Source organism: Zootermopsis nevadensis, unplaced genomic scaffold (genome assembly GCF_977971745.1).
Source record: "Zootermopsis nevadensis isolate Lab colony 2312 unplaced genomic scaffold, Znev_1.0 Znev_ptg000011l, whole genome shotgun sequence".
NCBI classification, from domain to species: Eukaryota; Metazoa; Arthropoda; class Insecta; order Blattodea; family Termopsidae; genus Zootermopsis; species Zootermopsis nevadensis.
This window is the reverse complement of record NW_028259143.1, coordinates 6,155,103-6,172,645: the sequence shown is the minus strand read 5'-3', so window position 1 is coordinate 6,172,645 and position 17,543 is coordinate 6,155,103. Positions and strand designations below refer to the sequence as shown.

General features: G+C 36.9%; 1 protein-coding gene across 2 annotated transcripts in view; it reads left to right on the top strand.

Moving 5' to 3' along the window:
• The window catches only part of LOC110828086 (homeobox protein unc-42), a 91,832-nt gene extending 74,620 nt beyond the window's left edge, over positions 1-17,212 (top strand). For both annotated transcript variants that reach the window (XM_022060413.2, XM_022060412.2), the window contains exons 6-8: positions 8,149-8,331; positions 10,613-10,712; positions 13,007-17,212. In XM_022060413.2, the coding sequence (XP_021916105.2) occupies positions 8,149-8,331; positions 10,613-10,712; positions 13,007-13,113 (390 nt within the window). In that variant the 3' untranslated portion in view covers positions 13,114-17,212. The remainder of the gene's footprint in view (positions 1-8,148; positions 8,332-10,612; positions 10,713-13,006) is intronic.
• The last annotated feature ends 331 nt before the right edge of the window (positions 17,213-17,543 follow it).

The window sequence follows — 17,543 nt, the reverse complement described above, 5'->3', positions numbered from 1 at the left end:
TGTGGAGATGTGCAAGAAAGTAGATTTGCTGTAATATTTTACCGGTGTGCACTAGAAGACACAAGAAGACGTTTACTTGAATGACAAAATTTACTGCGTTTAGACTTATGCCACAATATATCAACCAAGACCAAACACTCTTTTTGAATGACTTGGATCACAGATTTGAGAGAGAAAGATTATACTGAGATTTATTTCATACGGTATTGTCTTTAGAAACTTTATCAAATACTTATCTCATGAAAACTATTTTGTGTGTATGTAACTAGATCATATGCCTGTATATTTTTATTGTATATGTCAACACGTTTTGTACATAGGAACAAATGTGTTTCTCTTTGGGTGCCTGTCATTTCAATGTTAAAAATTACCGCCCTATTCTCTATTGTTCGAAACTCAAACAACAGAGTATAACATTCACATGCACGCTTAAATTGTCCTTTATGCTCTTATAAGACATTTTAGATTTCTCTAAATTTGAAAAAATACGTATAAAAGTCTGTGTATTAGATATTAGTAAACTTTCTTTTTTAATTGTTTACAATATATGTAAACATAGTTCATTTAGGCCTTCGAGTAAAGTGGTGGTCCCTAATTGGCCTATTGTAACAAATCCTATACGTACCAAGCCTCTATTCTACAGCGTCTCATCTGTCTGATGTAGATTATTCTCTAATCAAAAGCAAAACATTCTGCTCTCTGGCACACACACACACACACACACACGGTTTCCTCACTTTACAAAGTACGTATATACGTAATTTGCCAAACCTTCGTTACTATAAAGCAATATTAACCCTTTGTGATACGTCTACTCGTTCAGGTCGCCTTATGTATTTTGAAGAATGTAAAACGTACCGAAATATATGTCACAATAGTTGTTTGAGATAAGATGTGGTGAACTTCTTCGAAACTTCATGAATTTATTTTGAAATATTTTATTATCTTTGTGCATATATTTTGAGTAGTCAAAAAGAATATGTTCTGGCTCTGTTTGGCAACAGGTAGGCCCTGTATTTTAACAGGACTATGCAATTCCAAAAAAGCGCCGAGTCTTGAATATACACAAGTTTTCCCCACAGTCTTATCATGAATTAATTACTCGTAAAGCATTACTGGATTAATCTCTTTCAGGATAGGATCCATTGGCGGATTCCATTAAAGACGGGTAATTTTTGAAGATGACTGCCATCTGGGATGTTGCGTCGTATAATGTGGTAAACGTTTATCGACGTTTCGTCTTGACGTTGGAGGCAGTAAGCACCTGTTAACGTCGGCAAACTTCTAGCAGATGACACAGCACAACATCCCAGAGGCTAGTCATCTTCATATTTTCCAGCTTCTCAAGAATAATTCTGTCTGCTCCATGGAGTTAGTTCGTATATCGAAGTTTCATTTCCGAACAGAGGGCAACTTCAGCGTTGTGTTTGCGGGTGCAGACGCTGGACCTCCCTGTCTCTGCCTTGGGCTGCCCTCGAACAGTGATGCTTGCAGTAGGTTGGCTGGCTTCATGGTATATACACTGATGATGGGATAGTTAATTGTATTATGGGATCCATTTGATGGGATTGTGTGGGGGCGGGTGACAACGGGGTTGGATAGAGGATGAGTTGAAGGTGGATGCAAGCAAAAGGGAGGAGGGTTATAAGAGAGAATGCATGGGGGTTGTTTTGTGTGTATATAGACTCATGATCGATGTTGTTCCTTTCATCGTCAAGTTGGTTGAGATACGAAAGGTAACAACTTCATCAGTGTACACCTGTCAGTTGGAGATGTGGTAACCTAGGTTATTTGTACCTGCTTATAGCATGCTGTTTATTAAATGCATCCTTTTCACACACGCTTCACCGCCCAGCTGCATTGAATAAGGTGGTGTTTAACTAAGCTCCGCACTATTTAGACGTACACACGAATGGAGGTATAGCTCCACGCATTCTTAGCTTTTATCCACAGCTTACTATCCCCAGTAGTTTAGCGGTAGTAAATTCAGACTTGTATTTGAGAGGTATCCAGTTTGAATCTCGGCAAGGCTACAGACTCTCTGAGGTATTTCGCTATTTTTCTCATTTCGACGAGGTGGTATCTTGAAACAGCCCACCTCCTTCCAAACTCTTACCTGCTCGTCGTGTCCCACTTCATTGGACGCAATGCAACCTCTGCAATTGCAATGTCATGTCAAATAACCTAGGAATCAGCCAGTTTCCTAGCATACAGAATTTTTATACTCGCAGCATCACGATTACAGACTCCATGCATTTGTTTGCCTTCATTTTTATTATACAGATTTATAAGCCAAATCCAGACACAGCTAACACAGGGAAGTTACAAACGAGACTCTTGTAATATAAAAAAGCGTTACACAGCTAATAGCCTAATTGCGGTAACAAACAAAGCTGAAACTAAAGTAATGTAATTTTTGTATGCGTGTCTGTTGTTCGGCGTATAACCACATTTCTAACTGTTGTCTAATTAAACAAGTGTTGTCTGGTTCAGAGCGGAAAGCAAAATATTCACCTACACTGCCACTTTCCCCGGCTCCTTCATTGTAAACGTAAGCGAAGTTCATATTAAGAGGAAGCCTATTCTTTTTAATTTCAGTGTTTAACGAATTATGACAAATTTAAAGTGTTAACACTGAAGCAGCGGTTGTTTTGTTCCCTAATGTAACTAGATGTGCATTGACTGTGATGATGAAGATATACAGGCCTACAGATGGTAGCCGAAAGCAGACAGTAATGCAACGCAGACTAGCCATTTTGTTTGATGCTTTCGTATGACCCGATGCAACATAGGAGGAAGGCAATTATTACGCTGAAAAAACTTTACTATAATTGAACATATTAACCCATTTGTTATTACTTTTATGATGCCCCAATAACTTCTTAGCCTATAGAAAGATTTTCAGAAAGTTTGATGTGAACATCATGCTACTAAAGGCCATAACATTTTCAAAAATTTTACTTTCTGTTATCAATATTACCAACATAACGGCGGTGCGAACTTGTGAGGTGGTAGTAAAAATGTCACTGCTATACTGTGTAAGATTATGAGACGCAAATTATTTTCTTACAGGCGCATTGACACGGGCTGTGTAAAATTTTATAAACCAGAATAGACTTTGTTCGAAGATTAACAAAAATTGTCTTGAAATAGAACCTTGGTTATCAGAAACAGCTCGTTATAAAATGATATAAATTGTATGTAATACTGTTGATACTCTCATTTGTTCACTTACAACGTGTACGAATATATGACATTTTAGTTATTTGTTTTTTGTTTTTTTCTGTTCCGACTGAACCTAACCAAGACGGTCTACGGTAGAAATTATATTAGCCGATCCAACTGCGCCATTGTGAATGCAGTCTAGTTGCCATGGGTACAGGGGACGAGAGATGTACCGCCTCGTCTCCTCGCGTAGCCCTCGGCAACGAAGAAAAATAATGCGGATGGGAACAGAATTTTTATTAGTGAGTGAAGTTGTAGATGCTGGAGGATAAAGAACTCGTCGCATCGACTGTTTCATTTTACTACATAGTACAGAAACGTTCTAAATTCACAGCATCTTTTTCTAAGACAAAGGAAGAATTGCACACTGAGAGCGTAAAAAAATCTCTTTTGTGTATACAAATTTGTGTGATCTCTGACACTGTGAGTACAGAGGATCTTTCCCACGGAGGTAAAGCGCGGCCGGAGCGTGACGCTGACCACTTACCCCCATAGACTAGGAGCTATACCTCATATTCCCCAAAGCGCCAGACTGTCAACTAGACTATCGACTGTCCTTTATTTTTTCCTCATTGTGTTCAAGAAAATGCCGGTGTGGTACCTTCAGATATTCCACTACCGTCTCCTTCTAAATCCTTACCTACTCACAAGTCATAAGCATCATTCCATCTCACCCAACGTTATACTATAAGCTTGTATGAATGTAGCATACCCAGAAGAAAGAGTGTCGTTGAATAAGAAATAATTACTTTGCTTCGACAAACTTGTAACAGTGAGAAATCATTTTGGCTCATGAATAATTATTTTGACGCAATTGAAAATATGACTTTTAATAATTCAGACAGAATAAGCGTTGTTTTAAAGCTTTTACGTCATTTTAGGCTTGTTCAGTTCCTTTCGGAGCGAAGATATGTGTACACGTAACGTTTTGAAACGCTTGGTCGTTTCCGAAACTTTTTAGAAATATTCGCACTTGGGTGTGGTATAATTCGATTCGTTTGTCTTCTGCAACAATGGAGTATTTTACGGTGACAGCGTGGAAATAGAACCGATTTTCGTACGCATGCAGTGGGCATACCGTTCAGTAATTATCGCGGTATAATACGGAAAGCGTTACGTCATTGTTTAAATTAGATTTAGCCTACTTTTAATAAAATCGAAGACATTTAACATTTATAGCAGAGATTTTTTTGGAGCTCTGTTGATTGTTTATCATGTCTACTAATCATGATATAACGCGAGATAAATATTATCATGAGCGTGCTTATCGATTCATTCATATTTCGACCACACAATCATCATCGAGTTCTCATATGGTTCAACGAAAGTGGTCGCTGTGGGAACGAGGTGGTTTCAAAACAAATCAGCGCAGGACTACAACATGACACACAACAAAATCAGGCGAAGGTTTTGCATCATATCGCCAATGCGCAGCACGTAAGACTGATCATCGAATCTGAAATCGATGTAAAGTCATTTATCAGTGGTGAATTCTGTTCTAGAGGTTATCGTGCAGAAATGCAATATTATTAGACCCTCTCCATTTATTTTATAGTCCTCCGGTTCCAGTGGTCATGCCATCAGCTCGCCTTCGAGACCTAGAGGTAAAGCTCCATGCATTCATTATCTCATTACTAGATAGAAGTGGATATAATAGTTAATCAAGCTTAAATATTAATAACTGTCTCTTCGACAATACTGGAAATTTGATAGGAATATATTAAATACGACGTCAAACTACACTGGGCAATGTTTTTCTTCATCATCGCATATGTATACACTTGGGTAAGTTTTAACATGTCCGCCATACCCACTCTATTTCTTTCAGATTCATTTTAATATCATCCTCCCGCCTAAGTTTTCCAACTGGTCTCTTCTCATCAGGTTTGTCGACCAACATTTTATATGCACTTGTCATCTCTCCCATGCGTGCTACATTCCCCGCCCGTGTCATTATACTTAGACTCATAATTAAATTAATATTTGGCGGAGAGTATATATTATGATGCTCGTTTTTCTGTAATTATATCTCCAGCTCTCTGTCACTTCCTCCTTCTTAAATTAAAATTTACCTAAGTCCAAATTTCTGATTTCTGTAGAATGAAATTGATTTTGTTTGATGTAGTTAAAAAGCAGTGAAGCCTATCATTACGTTGTCTCCATGGACGACGCCTTACGCCTTGAGACAGGCCGATGGCACAGCCGATGCGAAATACGTAACACAATTAATTCTATCTATATTCCCTGTTAAATAATATCGAATACCGGGTGTGGAGAGAGAAACAGCATACGACTTTCTACGTAACAAGAGAGAATTTATGTAATCACACTTGGCTATCAATTTGTAGTCTTCCGTTTTGTGTCTTTGCATTGCGACATATAGCGCACGTCGATATATCTTTGTTACCCGCAAAATGGACCACTGGGAAGAGCTGTCACGTCGTGTCGCTGTCTTTGAATGTCAAGGTGTTGGAGTTCGGTGATGCAGAAGAAGTCGGAAAGAGGATGAAAGAACGCTGACAACTGAACAGAAAATAAAGAAAGAATTGGCGGATGAGTTGAATCAAGACGGACGCTATAGGAATATAAAAAGCAGAGAAGCAAAGAAGTAAAAGAACACTGAATTATAAAGAGGCCTATTGATGACTGTAATAACGCAAAAGTCACATTGGAGAAGTAACGTAAAAAGGATGCAATCGAATTAGTGATCAAAACAATTTATTAGGCATATGTTAAGTGGATTCCGTGTTACGGCGACGCTACCCTTCCTCGGGTTACGGTTGGAGGAGGTGGCCTCCAAATATGAAGGATAGCTGGAGACATACTGAATAAGCAGTCGCGGACAGCCAACAAGGTGTGGCTCTTCCAGTTTCGGGGTTAAGCGAGAGCTAACTTCTCCCCACTGTAAACCCAACATATCACAAAATGTTACACGCGGTTTGGAGTTGGTGGGATCTTGTGAACACTGTAATGGATTTTCGGATTCTATGAAGCCCTGCTTTGTGTTCGAGAGGGAAAATTTTGGGGTAGCTATTTAAAACAGGCCACAATTATTGCCTCCCATCAGTGCTGTGTAACCTTTACTGTTGATAAAACGGTGTTAAATAACCTGAGAAGAAATTTAAACATGTTATAAAAGGGGAGATTTCGGGTTTTTCACTGCGGTGAGTATGAAGACCGTCTTCTGGGATGTTGCACCCTGACGGTGGAGGCAGCACGTCTGAAACGTCGGTAAGCTTCTACCAGACTACACGGTGCAACATCCCAGAAGACATCATTTACATAATTTCTTGTTATAGTTTTAATATATTGCTGTAAACTTTGTACTAATTAGAAGCGACCAGCAGTGAATTTAAAAACGCTGCTGTAGTTAATATGAGGAGGGTGATGATGGAAAGTCCTTCCGGGAAATTACATCACATTTATAATGCATGAATGTATAAGAAACTACATTGGTTCCCTGTCTGGACAATGCTAATCATGAATTTTGAACCTCCAATATAAAGTTGAAGTCCCCAAATAATTAGACTTGTTACGTCGACATGATGTGAAATATTTTTCTCGTTGAATTCTGTTAATCTGTAATAAAGCCGACTCTTTTGGTGAGACGGGGGACGAGTAATGAAAGCATCGTCTTTTTTTCTGCTTATACCTACATACAAACTCTGCCTTTAATAAACAAACAAAACGTTGTTCTCGTATGCTTTCAATGTCATTACTTATAGACCAGCTTTGGCATGTTTCAGTTTTGTTGTGTCAGTATCGTTTTTACTTGTTCGCGAATATCTTCAAGGTAGTTGTAAAACATTAATAAATCATGCAAAGTGCCTTTTTGCAAACTTTTGTATACAGTAGATGCCTTAAACAGCCTTAAACTTCGGGCCATACTACAAAGCTGTCCCTTCGTCCTTCTCATTTCTCCTTGTTTATAAGTTCTAACAAAAAGTAAGGTCTGTCTGACTCTTTCTTCCCCAGTTTCTTCATCACGTTGGTTGTTTAATTGGTGCATTAAAAGTCGTACTTTCAAACTGTGTGAAGAAGTGTAAGAGGTTTCTGGTCTGCGCACAACATTAATGGGTCTCCAAGGCGGCTTGCGCTTTAGGCAGAAGTAGAGAACGAGAGAGAGAGAGAGAGAGAGAGAGAGCAAAAGATTCCTAAAAGCTTATCTTAGTTTAGGCCCCTCGTTCTAACAAAATGAGCGAGTTTCTTAAAGCCTAACTTGGAATTACACGTGGCTCGTGCGAAGATACTTTAAGTAAGGTACGAGGGAGCAGATAAAACTGCATTTAAATTCTTCTGTAATATCTGCACTTGCAAAAGTTACATATGCTTATCGCCCTGATGATGGAGGCAGCATGGACCTCTAGCGGACGGCCCAACAACCCAGAAGACAGCCATTTTCCTATGTCAGTATTCTTTGAGGTTTTGTTTAGGTTGTAGATATTTAATTGCTCTCTAATCTCTGTCCTGTCTTGTTGCTCCAGTGTTTGTATTGGTAATCTCATCTTCGCTGCTTCTAGTCTGGCTCCATGGAGCAGTCTCCCATGAGAAGCTAATACCCTCTCAGCCGGTGAAGAAATTCAATGCGTTCTATAGATCAGAAAGTTCATTACCATGTTCACAACAGCCATACCATATCCTAAGTTCGGTGAATCAAGTCCTTATCATCAAAGCACATTTGTTAAAGATAAATGTTAATATTACCTCCTCCTCCATACCTAGGTCTACCAAGTGATCTCCTTCCTTCATGATTTAAGAATAAAACGTACAATTTTATTTTTTATGGCACATTTAATCAAAATTCTCGAGCTAACAAAAAAAAACTTACTTTTGTCTCGGCAAAAATGGAACCTAACTTTGTACAAGAATATGAGATGTGTAAGTCCAGGGATGTACTATGCGCCTGTTATGCGTTTTCTACAGGTGTGGTTCCAGAATAGACGTGCTAAGTACAGAAAACAAGAGAAGCAGGTCCAGAAGGCAATGGCGCAGACTGTCATACCGACGTGCAACGGCATAATGCGAAACATGTACCCTACCGCAAGCAGGGGTTATCAACCCTATGGTCACCCCAACACCATCAACACCATGAACAGGTACCCCCAGGTAAGATACATCCATCTTATTGTCGCACAAGCTTTTGATCAAACCTACAGCATATCATCAGGTCTTGAATGGAAAATTAATCTCGTATTATAGGTATTGAGCGTGTAAATTTTATTTAAGTGGCTCAGGATATTTCAAAATGTGAACCTTCTGTAATTAAACTTCTGGTTCCATAAAGGAAAAAAATTCTTCTCAGCTGAGCGGCTGTCAATTTCTCAAGGATTGTGCTTTTTGGAGTTAATTAGATGTGTTATGCACAATGGTACGTGGTTTGCAACGTGTGGGAAACATTTAATAGTCCTTGTCAAAAGAAAACAATAACAAATTACATTACAGTCCTGTTAAATCCCGCACAAAGCTAAAAAACAGTCCACCTTACAGAAAGGGTTCCATAGCTTTAGAACTGCTAAACGGGGCATGAAAAGTTTAGCATTTTCCGCACTGACCTCACGAAAAGACAGACTAATTTAGTAATTCTGCCGTTAAAACCCTTTTAAACGTGAATGCGATGAACGTGTGTCTTTCAGCTGAGTAAACATTCTCTTTATCCCATTTAACAGACTTAATGAATCCAATAAAACATCTGAATAGCATTTCGATGTCGGCTAGTGCATTTGCCTCTCCACAGTGAACCATCTTCTCTACAGCGTTAATTCCATCTTCCTAGTAACCGCTACTGGATGCATGTATCTCGACATTCACTCACTTATCACTAATTTAATGTCTGTGAGTTCATTAATTCATAACTGTTTAATTAATTTATAAATCGTTTCTCTTTTATGATCATTGACTCAATTATCTTCTTTCTCGTTTAATTGTTACTCTGTCTCTCATTTCCCTCTTTCTTTACAGACTCACACGATTGTATCCATGCGAACAACTAACTCAGCTATTTTGTTGTTAGATCAGTTATTTTTCTCATTGTCTGTCTTTTGCCATACGCACGTACGCGACATTTACTTCGTTCTGTGCTTCGATATCTTACTGTTTCTCCTAGGATTTCTGCACGGTGCTAAATATTTGTCCAAACATCATTACAACGACTCAGCTTCACAGTTATATCTAAATTTATAATATATATCCTGTTTGTATGGTTAATTTTAATTTTAATTTATTATGTGTTTACTGAATTGTTAATGTACCTAAATAATGCTGAAATGAACTTCGGTTTCAAAGGGTTAAATGCTTACTCTTAATAACTCTTCTTTCAGATTCACTTAAGTCGTCAGTTTTAACTCCTTCCACATTTGACTGTGTATGTGTGTTGACTGACTAATTTGTATCCGCTTCAACAATTATTAATTATCTGAATTAGTAGATACTGTCATAAGCCCTTACGGTCTTATTGAAATCACGCTGAAGCTGAGGAGACCAACCAACCAACCTCGGCCTGCGTTTAGTATAACGAGAACTGACTCTGGCCGCGACTGTCGGTATTACAAGTTCAAAATTCAATATGACGCTATTATCATTAATCTTCGTAAGCCAAACAGCAAAAATGTTTGATTAAATTACAGACCCAAATAAAAATGAACTCTGTTTTATACGTAACTTATGAGAAATATAGAATCGAGATTTACCGTGAATTATTTTGAGAAAGTGCCCCTATATTTTGTGCTATAACTGAATAAAAATTATACTCTGGCGCGTGCTCTGGACCAGTCCTTTGTAGACTGTGCACATGCAAAGCGTAGGTAACCGTGAGCTGTTTCAGTGCCAAGGGACGGCTACATATCGGGTCAGTCCCTGAAGATGCGATTGATGCATGTTGCGTGATCTCTACAAGAAGCCAATCTAAGACAACGGACGTCAGATGCTCTTGGCGTCTCTGTCACCGTTCAGTGCCTGCTACTAGAGCGATAACCTAATCAGAACCTCAACAGGACTAGACTAATTCATGACGGTTAAATCCTGCTACAGCTGCTGGATTAGATAGAGCGTAACTTGTACTGGGCTTCCCCTCCTTTCAAGAAACACGAAATGTATTGACCCAGTTCTCTAGATGAGATTAAATCGTTGCATTAGTTTACATCGAGACAAATGAAATAGTTCATAATCGTTTCCTTCCAAATCCTTACTCACCATCCGTGATTAGCTTTCTCTCTCTTTCGACGTTATGTAATCCCTGCAACTGAAACGTCGTTGCTAAATGATTTAATAACCTACCAGTCTAATGAAAACGGAGTTTCTGTAAATCTTTCACTGAAGATCCTTACTTGTGTTGATCTTACTACGATCCATAAAAGTTAATTTTATTAATCAGAGTGACATTTTTTTCTAGATGACTACAAGTTCGTATTCGAGCGTGCACCAGCCTTTCTCTATGCCCCACAGTGCTACCAACATGACACCAGTGTCGGGTTTGAGACAAGATGCGATGGGTGAGTTACAAGTTTAATAAACAAGCTGACGTACTATATATATTAGTTAAGACAGGGCTAGCCGAATAAAACTGTTTGCTTAGTTTTGCCTTGTTATAGATTTGTTATTATTCATACCGAATACAACTCCTATTTAATTTATAATACCCTTTTATTTGCGCTATTTAGGTTATCATGCTAATACTTGGATAAATAAAACGCGAGGTGTCTAAATATGTTTGCGTGATTAGGATATTTAAGTTCGAACACGGTATTTGGCAAAACTGTGCCTGCATGGAATATTTACATAAACTTTTAATGTTACTTTTATTGTAAAGTTTTATAAATGTCGATTCAACGAACGTTGAATATTGAAAATGTCAACATAAATATATAAACTAAAATACGTGTAAGGTGTTATATTTCTGCGATACGCAAAAGGAAATTCTAATGTCACCAATTTACAAGTATTTACAAATTTGCCTCCTGAAAATGTATTACCTATTGTACCTCATATTTATTTCTACATTGTTTACAATCTGTGAGTGTCAGGACATATTTAAATTAATTATTTCAAGTTGGCCTGATGCACTAGATGTGGTGCCATTGCCAAGTGCCTTAAATTTTTCAACATCTCCTAATCAGACCAAGGAAATGAAACCGCTCTGCTCGGCTGAAACGCTTGCCTTCACTCTTCTCAAACAAGAAGGGTGGAAGCTGTGATCAAGATTTCCATCTTACGGCGGAAATGACGAATATAAGATGTGTTTTATAACGTAAGACGTTGCTCTTCATCATATGCACCGAAAATGCCATCTCCGGAATGATCTAGTTTGGATTAAAAATATAGCATGCAGTTTGCGAGAGAAAAATTATGCTTAGGAAATTCAAATGAAATTAATCTCGCATCAGTTGGTAGTCTAATATATCAAAGAATCATTTTTTATTCCTTCGCTGTCTAAATTTTAAAGTTTCCGTTTCTCATTCTCTTGTACCTTTCCATTGTTTGTAATAATGCCCCTTTTATTAATACATAGGCTTTGAAACAAGAGACAGCTGGTTCACTATTTTTTAATAAAAGAGTTGGAAACAAAAAGAAGTGTCAAGAAAATGGATTCTTCTTTCTCCTTGTCTTAGTGTTCGTTGCTTTGTGAAAGTTTTTTTTCCCCTTTTGCTTTATTTCTCTGTTCTTTTTGTGTGCAGGAACTTTTTAGGGTACGAACGGAGAAGTTTGTATGTTACTTCATCTCCTGTCGCCTCTCTTGCATTGCCACGCCCACCTTATTCTTCCCCTCAGTACTCGCTTGCTTCCCCTAACTTCCCAGTCATCCCCCTGAGGTTCCTTTGGGAGAATGTCTTTTTCCTTCACGTCAGATCAACGAAACTGTCAGACTTACGGAGATCGACAGGGAAGGAAAAGGACAAGAAAGGTACGAGAAGCAAAAGTAGGCGAAATCCACGGGAAATGGAGTGGAGCTTTATGCAAAAAGAAAGATGGCATTTTTTCTGAAGTTAATATTGGTAGTTTTGTAATAAACGGCCTCTCCCCCAGCCAGTAATCCTATTCTTTATTTAATCAAGCCACGGTGGTCTAGCGGTTAGAACGCTGGCCTTGTAATCCTGGGGTCTCGGGTTCGATTCCTGGCGGTGCCCGAATTTATAACTTGTGTTGGGCAAGGCCGTGGTCTAGACAACACGGAGTTTTCCTCCGGGGGCTTCCCCGGTTTCTCCGTGGCATCCCAACAATTACTCCATTCACACACAGAAGAAGGCAATGGCAAACCACTTCTGGATCATCTGCCAAGAACGTATATGAACAGGTCCCAGTCCGAGAAAAGGATGGAAGGATCCTGTTCATATGTTAAAAATAGCCACCGTGGTCTAGCGGTTAGAACGCTGGCCTTGTAATCCTGGGGTCTCGGGTTCGATTCCTGGCGGTGCCCGAATTTATAACTTGTGTTGGGCAAGGCCGTGGTCTAGACAACACGGAGTTTTCCTCCGGGGGCTTCCCCGGTTTCTCCGTGGCATCCCAACAATTACTCCATTCACACACAGAAGAAGGCAATGGCAAACCACTTCTGGATCATCTGCCAAGAACGTATATGAACAGGTCCCAGTCCGAGAAAAGGATGGAAGGATCCTGTTCATAATGTCGCCAACCTCCTGTAAAGGAGACGGCGTAATAAAGAAGAATAGAAGGAAATCACATGATAACAAATTACTGCCAGTGCCTTTTAATTGTGACTAAGTACTGGCGATAGTTGCAGCTATGACCTTTTCCTTTTACTGATGTTTACTTCTGCTGTTTGTTTCAGGAATGAGTCCAGAGGATGAATGGTACAGTAAAAGTTTAACAGCTCTCCGGATGAACACGAGTCACCACTCAAACTTGGCCGCACCTATGATTCAATATCAAACATAATGGGGGAATGGTGATATAACTGATTGGTTCTTTTAACACTTTCTTCCAAGATTCGGTTTCATGTTCATTTTCATGTACAAACTAAAGCCATCTTCGCAAATTTATTTAAGACTTGAATGTAAAGTAATAGACACGGAGGTAAATGATAAGTGACAGCTGAAAAAAAAATCATATTCGTGCTTTTTGATTGTCCGAATGTAATTTAATCCTGTTTTACTAACTTCGAAAACCAGATTTAATTATAAATTAAATAAGTTACAACTTAGGGCCTCATGTTATGGGGGTGCCTTAAAAATAAAATATATATTTATTATAATTATATTATTTAAAGCCCTTAATTATGATTTGCAGAATTACTCTACATGAAAATACCAGTGTTACTAATTTCCTAGTTCAATTATTTCTTATTTATTGCATCTTCATCAGAGATCATAGTCAGTTAAAACATTGATAGTTCTTTATTGTTCTCCCAATTATTTTTTTTTATGGGGCCTCTGAAGCTTTACGTGGCCTACAGCTACAGAATATCCATTGCAGGTTAATGACTAAATACATAATCAACACGCATATTTTACATATTGGAATGATTAATATCCTGGATTTATTACATGAAATTTTGAGCCCAAACTACATTCACTGCAACTTGCTGCACATAGTTATTTTTAAAATAATTAATAATATTTAGTTATATGAGTGTATAAGTAATTATTTTATAGTTTAATATTCAAAACCTAGTCAGATAATTGGTATTATAATTTTACCAAATGAACCTCAATGGATCCATTGATCATAATATACAGAGTAGGTTTGTAGATAATCATATAAAAATGGCCTGATGATGACCAATTAGGTTGAAACATGTTGCCGTATTCCAACAAGATCAAATTTCATTATATAAATGGTTGTGTGGCCAAAGTAAGAAATACCTGGTATTGACTATTAGACTGAGGTATGCTAATACCGCACATATCTTAAAATACAAGTTTGAACCATTTTATAGCATGAATTTTCTGGAAGGCAAGATATCTGGACACAGTTCTACGTGGTTTCGAGTTAGTAGAGACTGATGTATGAAAACAGAAATATCACTTGGGCACGTGCCACTAATTATTATATATTATTCCAGGATGTGGGGGCCCGTTTAATAGTCACTGGGTTCGGTATCAGATAAAATCTCTTGCAGGAATGAATTGTGTTCATTCAAGAGCCCCGTCATAGAAGAAAAATGCTGGGATCTGCATTACCATGCTCCGTACATTATCATGACTCCAGTGTAATTCTTGTTTAATACAGAAGCGCAAACTGCTTCATTTTCTTAAATATGTCTTTTACAGATTCACAATTTTATAAATTCTTGGGAGGTTTCATTATAACTGAATTGGATGTTTTCATCTATGAATACCTGATGTGAAATTTTTGCATGTCCACTATTCAAATGCTATGAACAGACTCGAACTAATACAAATTAAACGATGCTGCATCAGTAATTGAAAAATGGCTTTACAAAGATAAATTGGGTTTCCTATACTGGAATGCTCTTTTATCTGCATGATACATACTAACATTCTTCTCCTTCTTCTTCCTATCAAGTATCTGGCCTTGAGATCTGTACGGCCTTGGATATTCCCTCCGTCTCTTCATCAGATATCCTACTGAGCTTTTCTCCTCAGGTCCAAAAATTTTCCAGCATTCTTTCTATTTCTTGACATTCTTAAATTAATAATTAAGATAAAATGTAACTTTGGGGGAATAGTGATGCTTTGTTCACCTCTTTCAAAGACAGTGTGATTATGTTACAGTCATTTAAATAATTTAAATTAAATTATGGTAAAATCACTTTAATGTTAATAAAGTCTTCTCTGGCTATCAGCCATGTTAGATGGTGATTAATCGCCTGATCGGCTGATAGCCCGAGGAGACTTTATTAATGAAAGCCGCCGTGAAAGCTTCATATCATATATCACTTTAATGTTGTTTCTAAGAGACAGTTCTTCTCTCTAAGAGATGAACTGTCAAGCCTTAATTGATGCTGAAATCCACCAGACATGAGAAAAGGAGCTTAAACCATAGGGAATCAAACAAATTTCTTCTATTTAAAGGGACCTCTTAATCTATTACTCGTCTTCATATTACAGGTGGTGGCAAAGACCTTGCTTCCTGGGCTACCGTATTTGAATTTTTATTTCTCAGCAACAAATTATATGTCATTTATTAACTTCTGTAAGTAACTATTATCATTGTCACATTGTTATCATCATCATTGTATTATAAACAACGACAAAGCACAACTAATTTCAGTAAAACAGGGGGTCAGATGCAAGTTAAGTCTGAAAAGAAAACAGATGGATATTTGAGTCAACATACATTTTAATTTTTAAAACGTTGATATATCTAGATATCAGTAATGCTAAGTTTATTAAATACAGAGCATATTTAAGCATAATAAATATTTTTAAATTGGAGAGTTCCAAAACCAAATAACTATTTCAGTTTCTCATATGTCACTTTATTGCTTAATATAATTTTATGGCAAACAAGATGACTTCACACAAGTCCTCTGGCAATACTGAAAATTACTCACATCCCAATGAAGAGCAGTGTTGGCAACAGCTGTTTTCTGTGTACGTGTTCAGTTACTAAGATTATCTGTTTCAGTAACTACAAAAATGAATACAGCCATAAATCCAGTTAATAATTAAGACACATTCATTATATTTGTAAATAATATATGTGGATTTCAAAACAAGTATATTATATACACCTTTAAAAGTTATTAATATTTATTCTTTCTCATCTGTGTATTTTGTTAACTATGAACTGATAATGTAGCTTGTTTACTACATGTATAAAATCAAGACGGAATGCTTTGTGAATGTGTGTATTTTTATTATTAAATAAAATACTGTATGAGGATAGAGTACATGTAAATTGTAATTAATTTAGATTGTTGAAATATTATCTGATTGATATACAAATAACATAATGGGATTGTAATGATGAAAACCAAAGATTTAGTCCAAGTATAAGTGGTATATGACCTCAATGGAATTATGAAGTCACAAAGCCTTGAACATGGATTGAAGTAAATTATATGCATAATCATGGAACTTAGTCATCTTTTGTGAATGGCATGTCCACACTTCAGTACTACCCAGGAACATCAGCATTGAAAAAGTTTGTCAAAAGTTATACAGATATTATGTTCTTGAAATGAGGAAGGCATTTGCATAAAATGTGAATATTTTCATACTTACAAAGAATCATGTCATTCTATGAAGAGAAACTCTCCTAAATGAGTATATTCACAAATATAAAAATATTGTTCAGAACACCAGGGTTGATAAACATGTAGAAAATACCTAGAATTCTTTCTTCTTTTATCTTCACTATCAACACGTCCCGTTTCAATTACGTATGTCATGATAGTTAAGGGAATATATACACCACGACTGCTTTAAGAATGTACATCAGTGACAACATGGTCACAAAGTCATATTAAAACCGTACAGCTTATTTTTATTTACAACCACATAAAACTATCACAAAACTCAGCTGTGGGCTCACATAGTTTTATAGAAACAAGGCAAATCAAATTTCTACCAACACCAAATTACTCTAAGAATGGATTCAGTTATGTGTTCAGACGATTAGTCCTCAGTGAGATCTGATATAAGTGTGACATGGTTAACATTATATATACTTCTTTAATCTGTTGAAAGTTGTTTTTATCTACTTTTAAGTTAAAGTTTGAAGTCCTTTTAACAGACCACATGCAATCTTCATAATGCCCAAACAATGCATCATTTCATTCTTACATCACATTATGGTATTTGAGAAGACTATACATACAGTAGATGATGTAATATTTTGAAATTTTTAACCTTATATTCCTCCTTAAAATAAGCTACAATGTTGTATGTGTGTGAGTGAGTGTTTGAAATTTTGTTGGTGTTAAACATACAAAAGAAGGAACAAATATAGTTAAGCTAAATGAAAAAGAAATGATTTGACATAGAATTATGTACTGTAAATAATTACAAAAACAATGTATGTACGGTAACCAAAGAATGATGGTAAATAAATTTGTGGAAAAAATTTAGATTCATATTCTAATCCTTGGAATGTTCAGTAACCTCTTATGTCCCTATAAGTTGAATTAAATTTTTGCAAGTATTTAATTATTTCTTTTATTTTTATGAAATTAGAAGCTTTTAATTTACTGTTAAATCCAAATCTATGTTCCTTTGTGTTCGTGTATGCCATTCAGTGTGTTGTATGTGTATATAAAACTTGAAATGATATACATATACTAACTGAAGAATAAAGTTTCCAACTCCACTGGCTATGAAATTTTTTCCCCATGCAAGAATTAATATTTGCATCACTTTTAAAAGAATTTTAATCACATCTTCATATTTTACCATACTCCT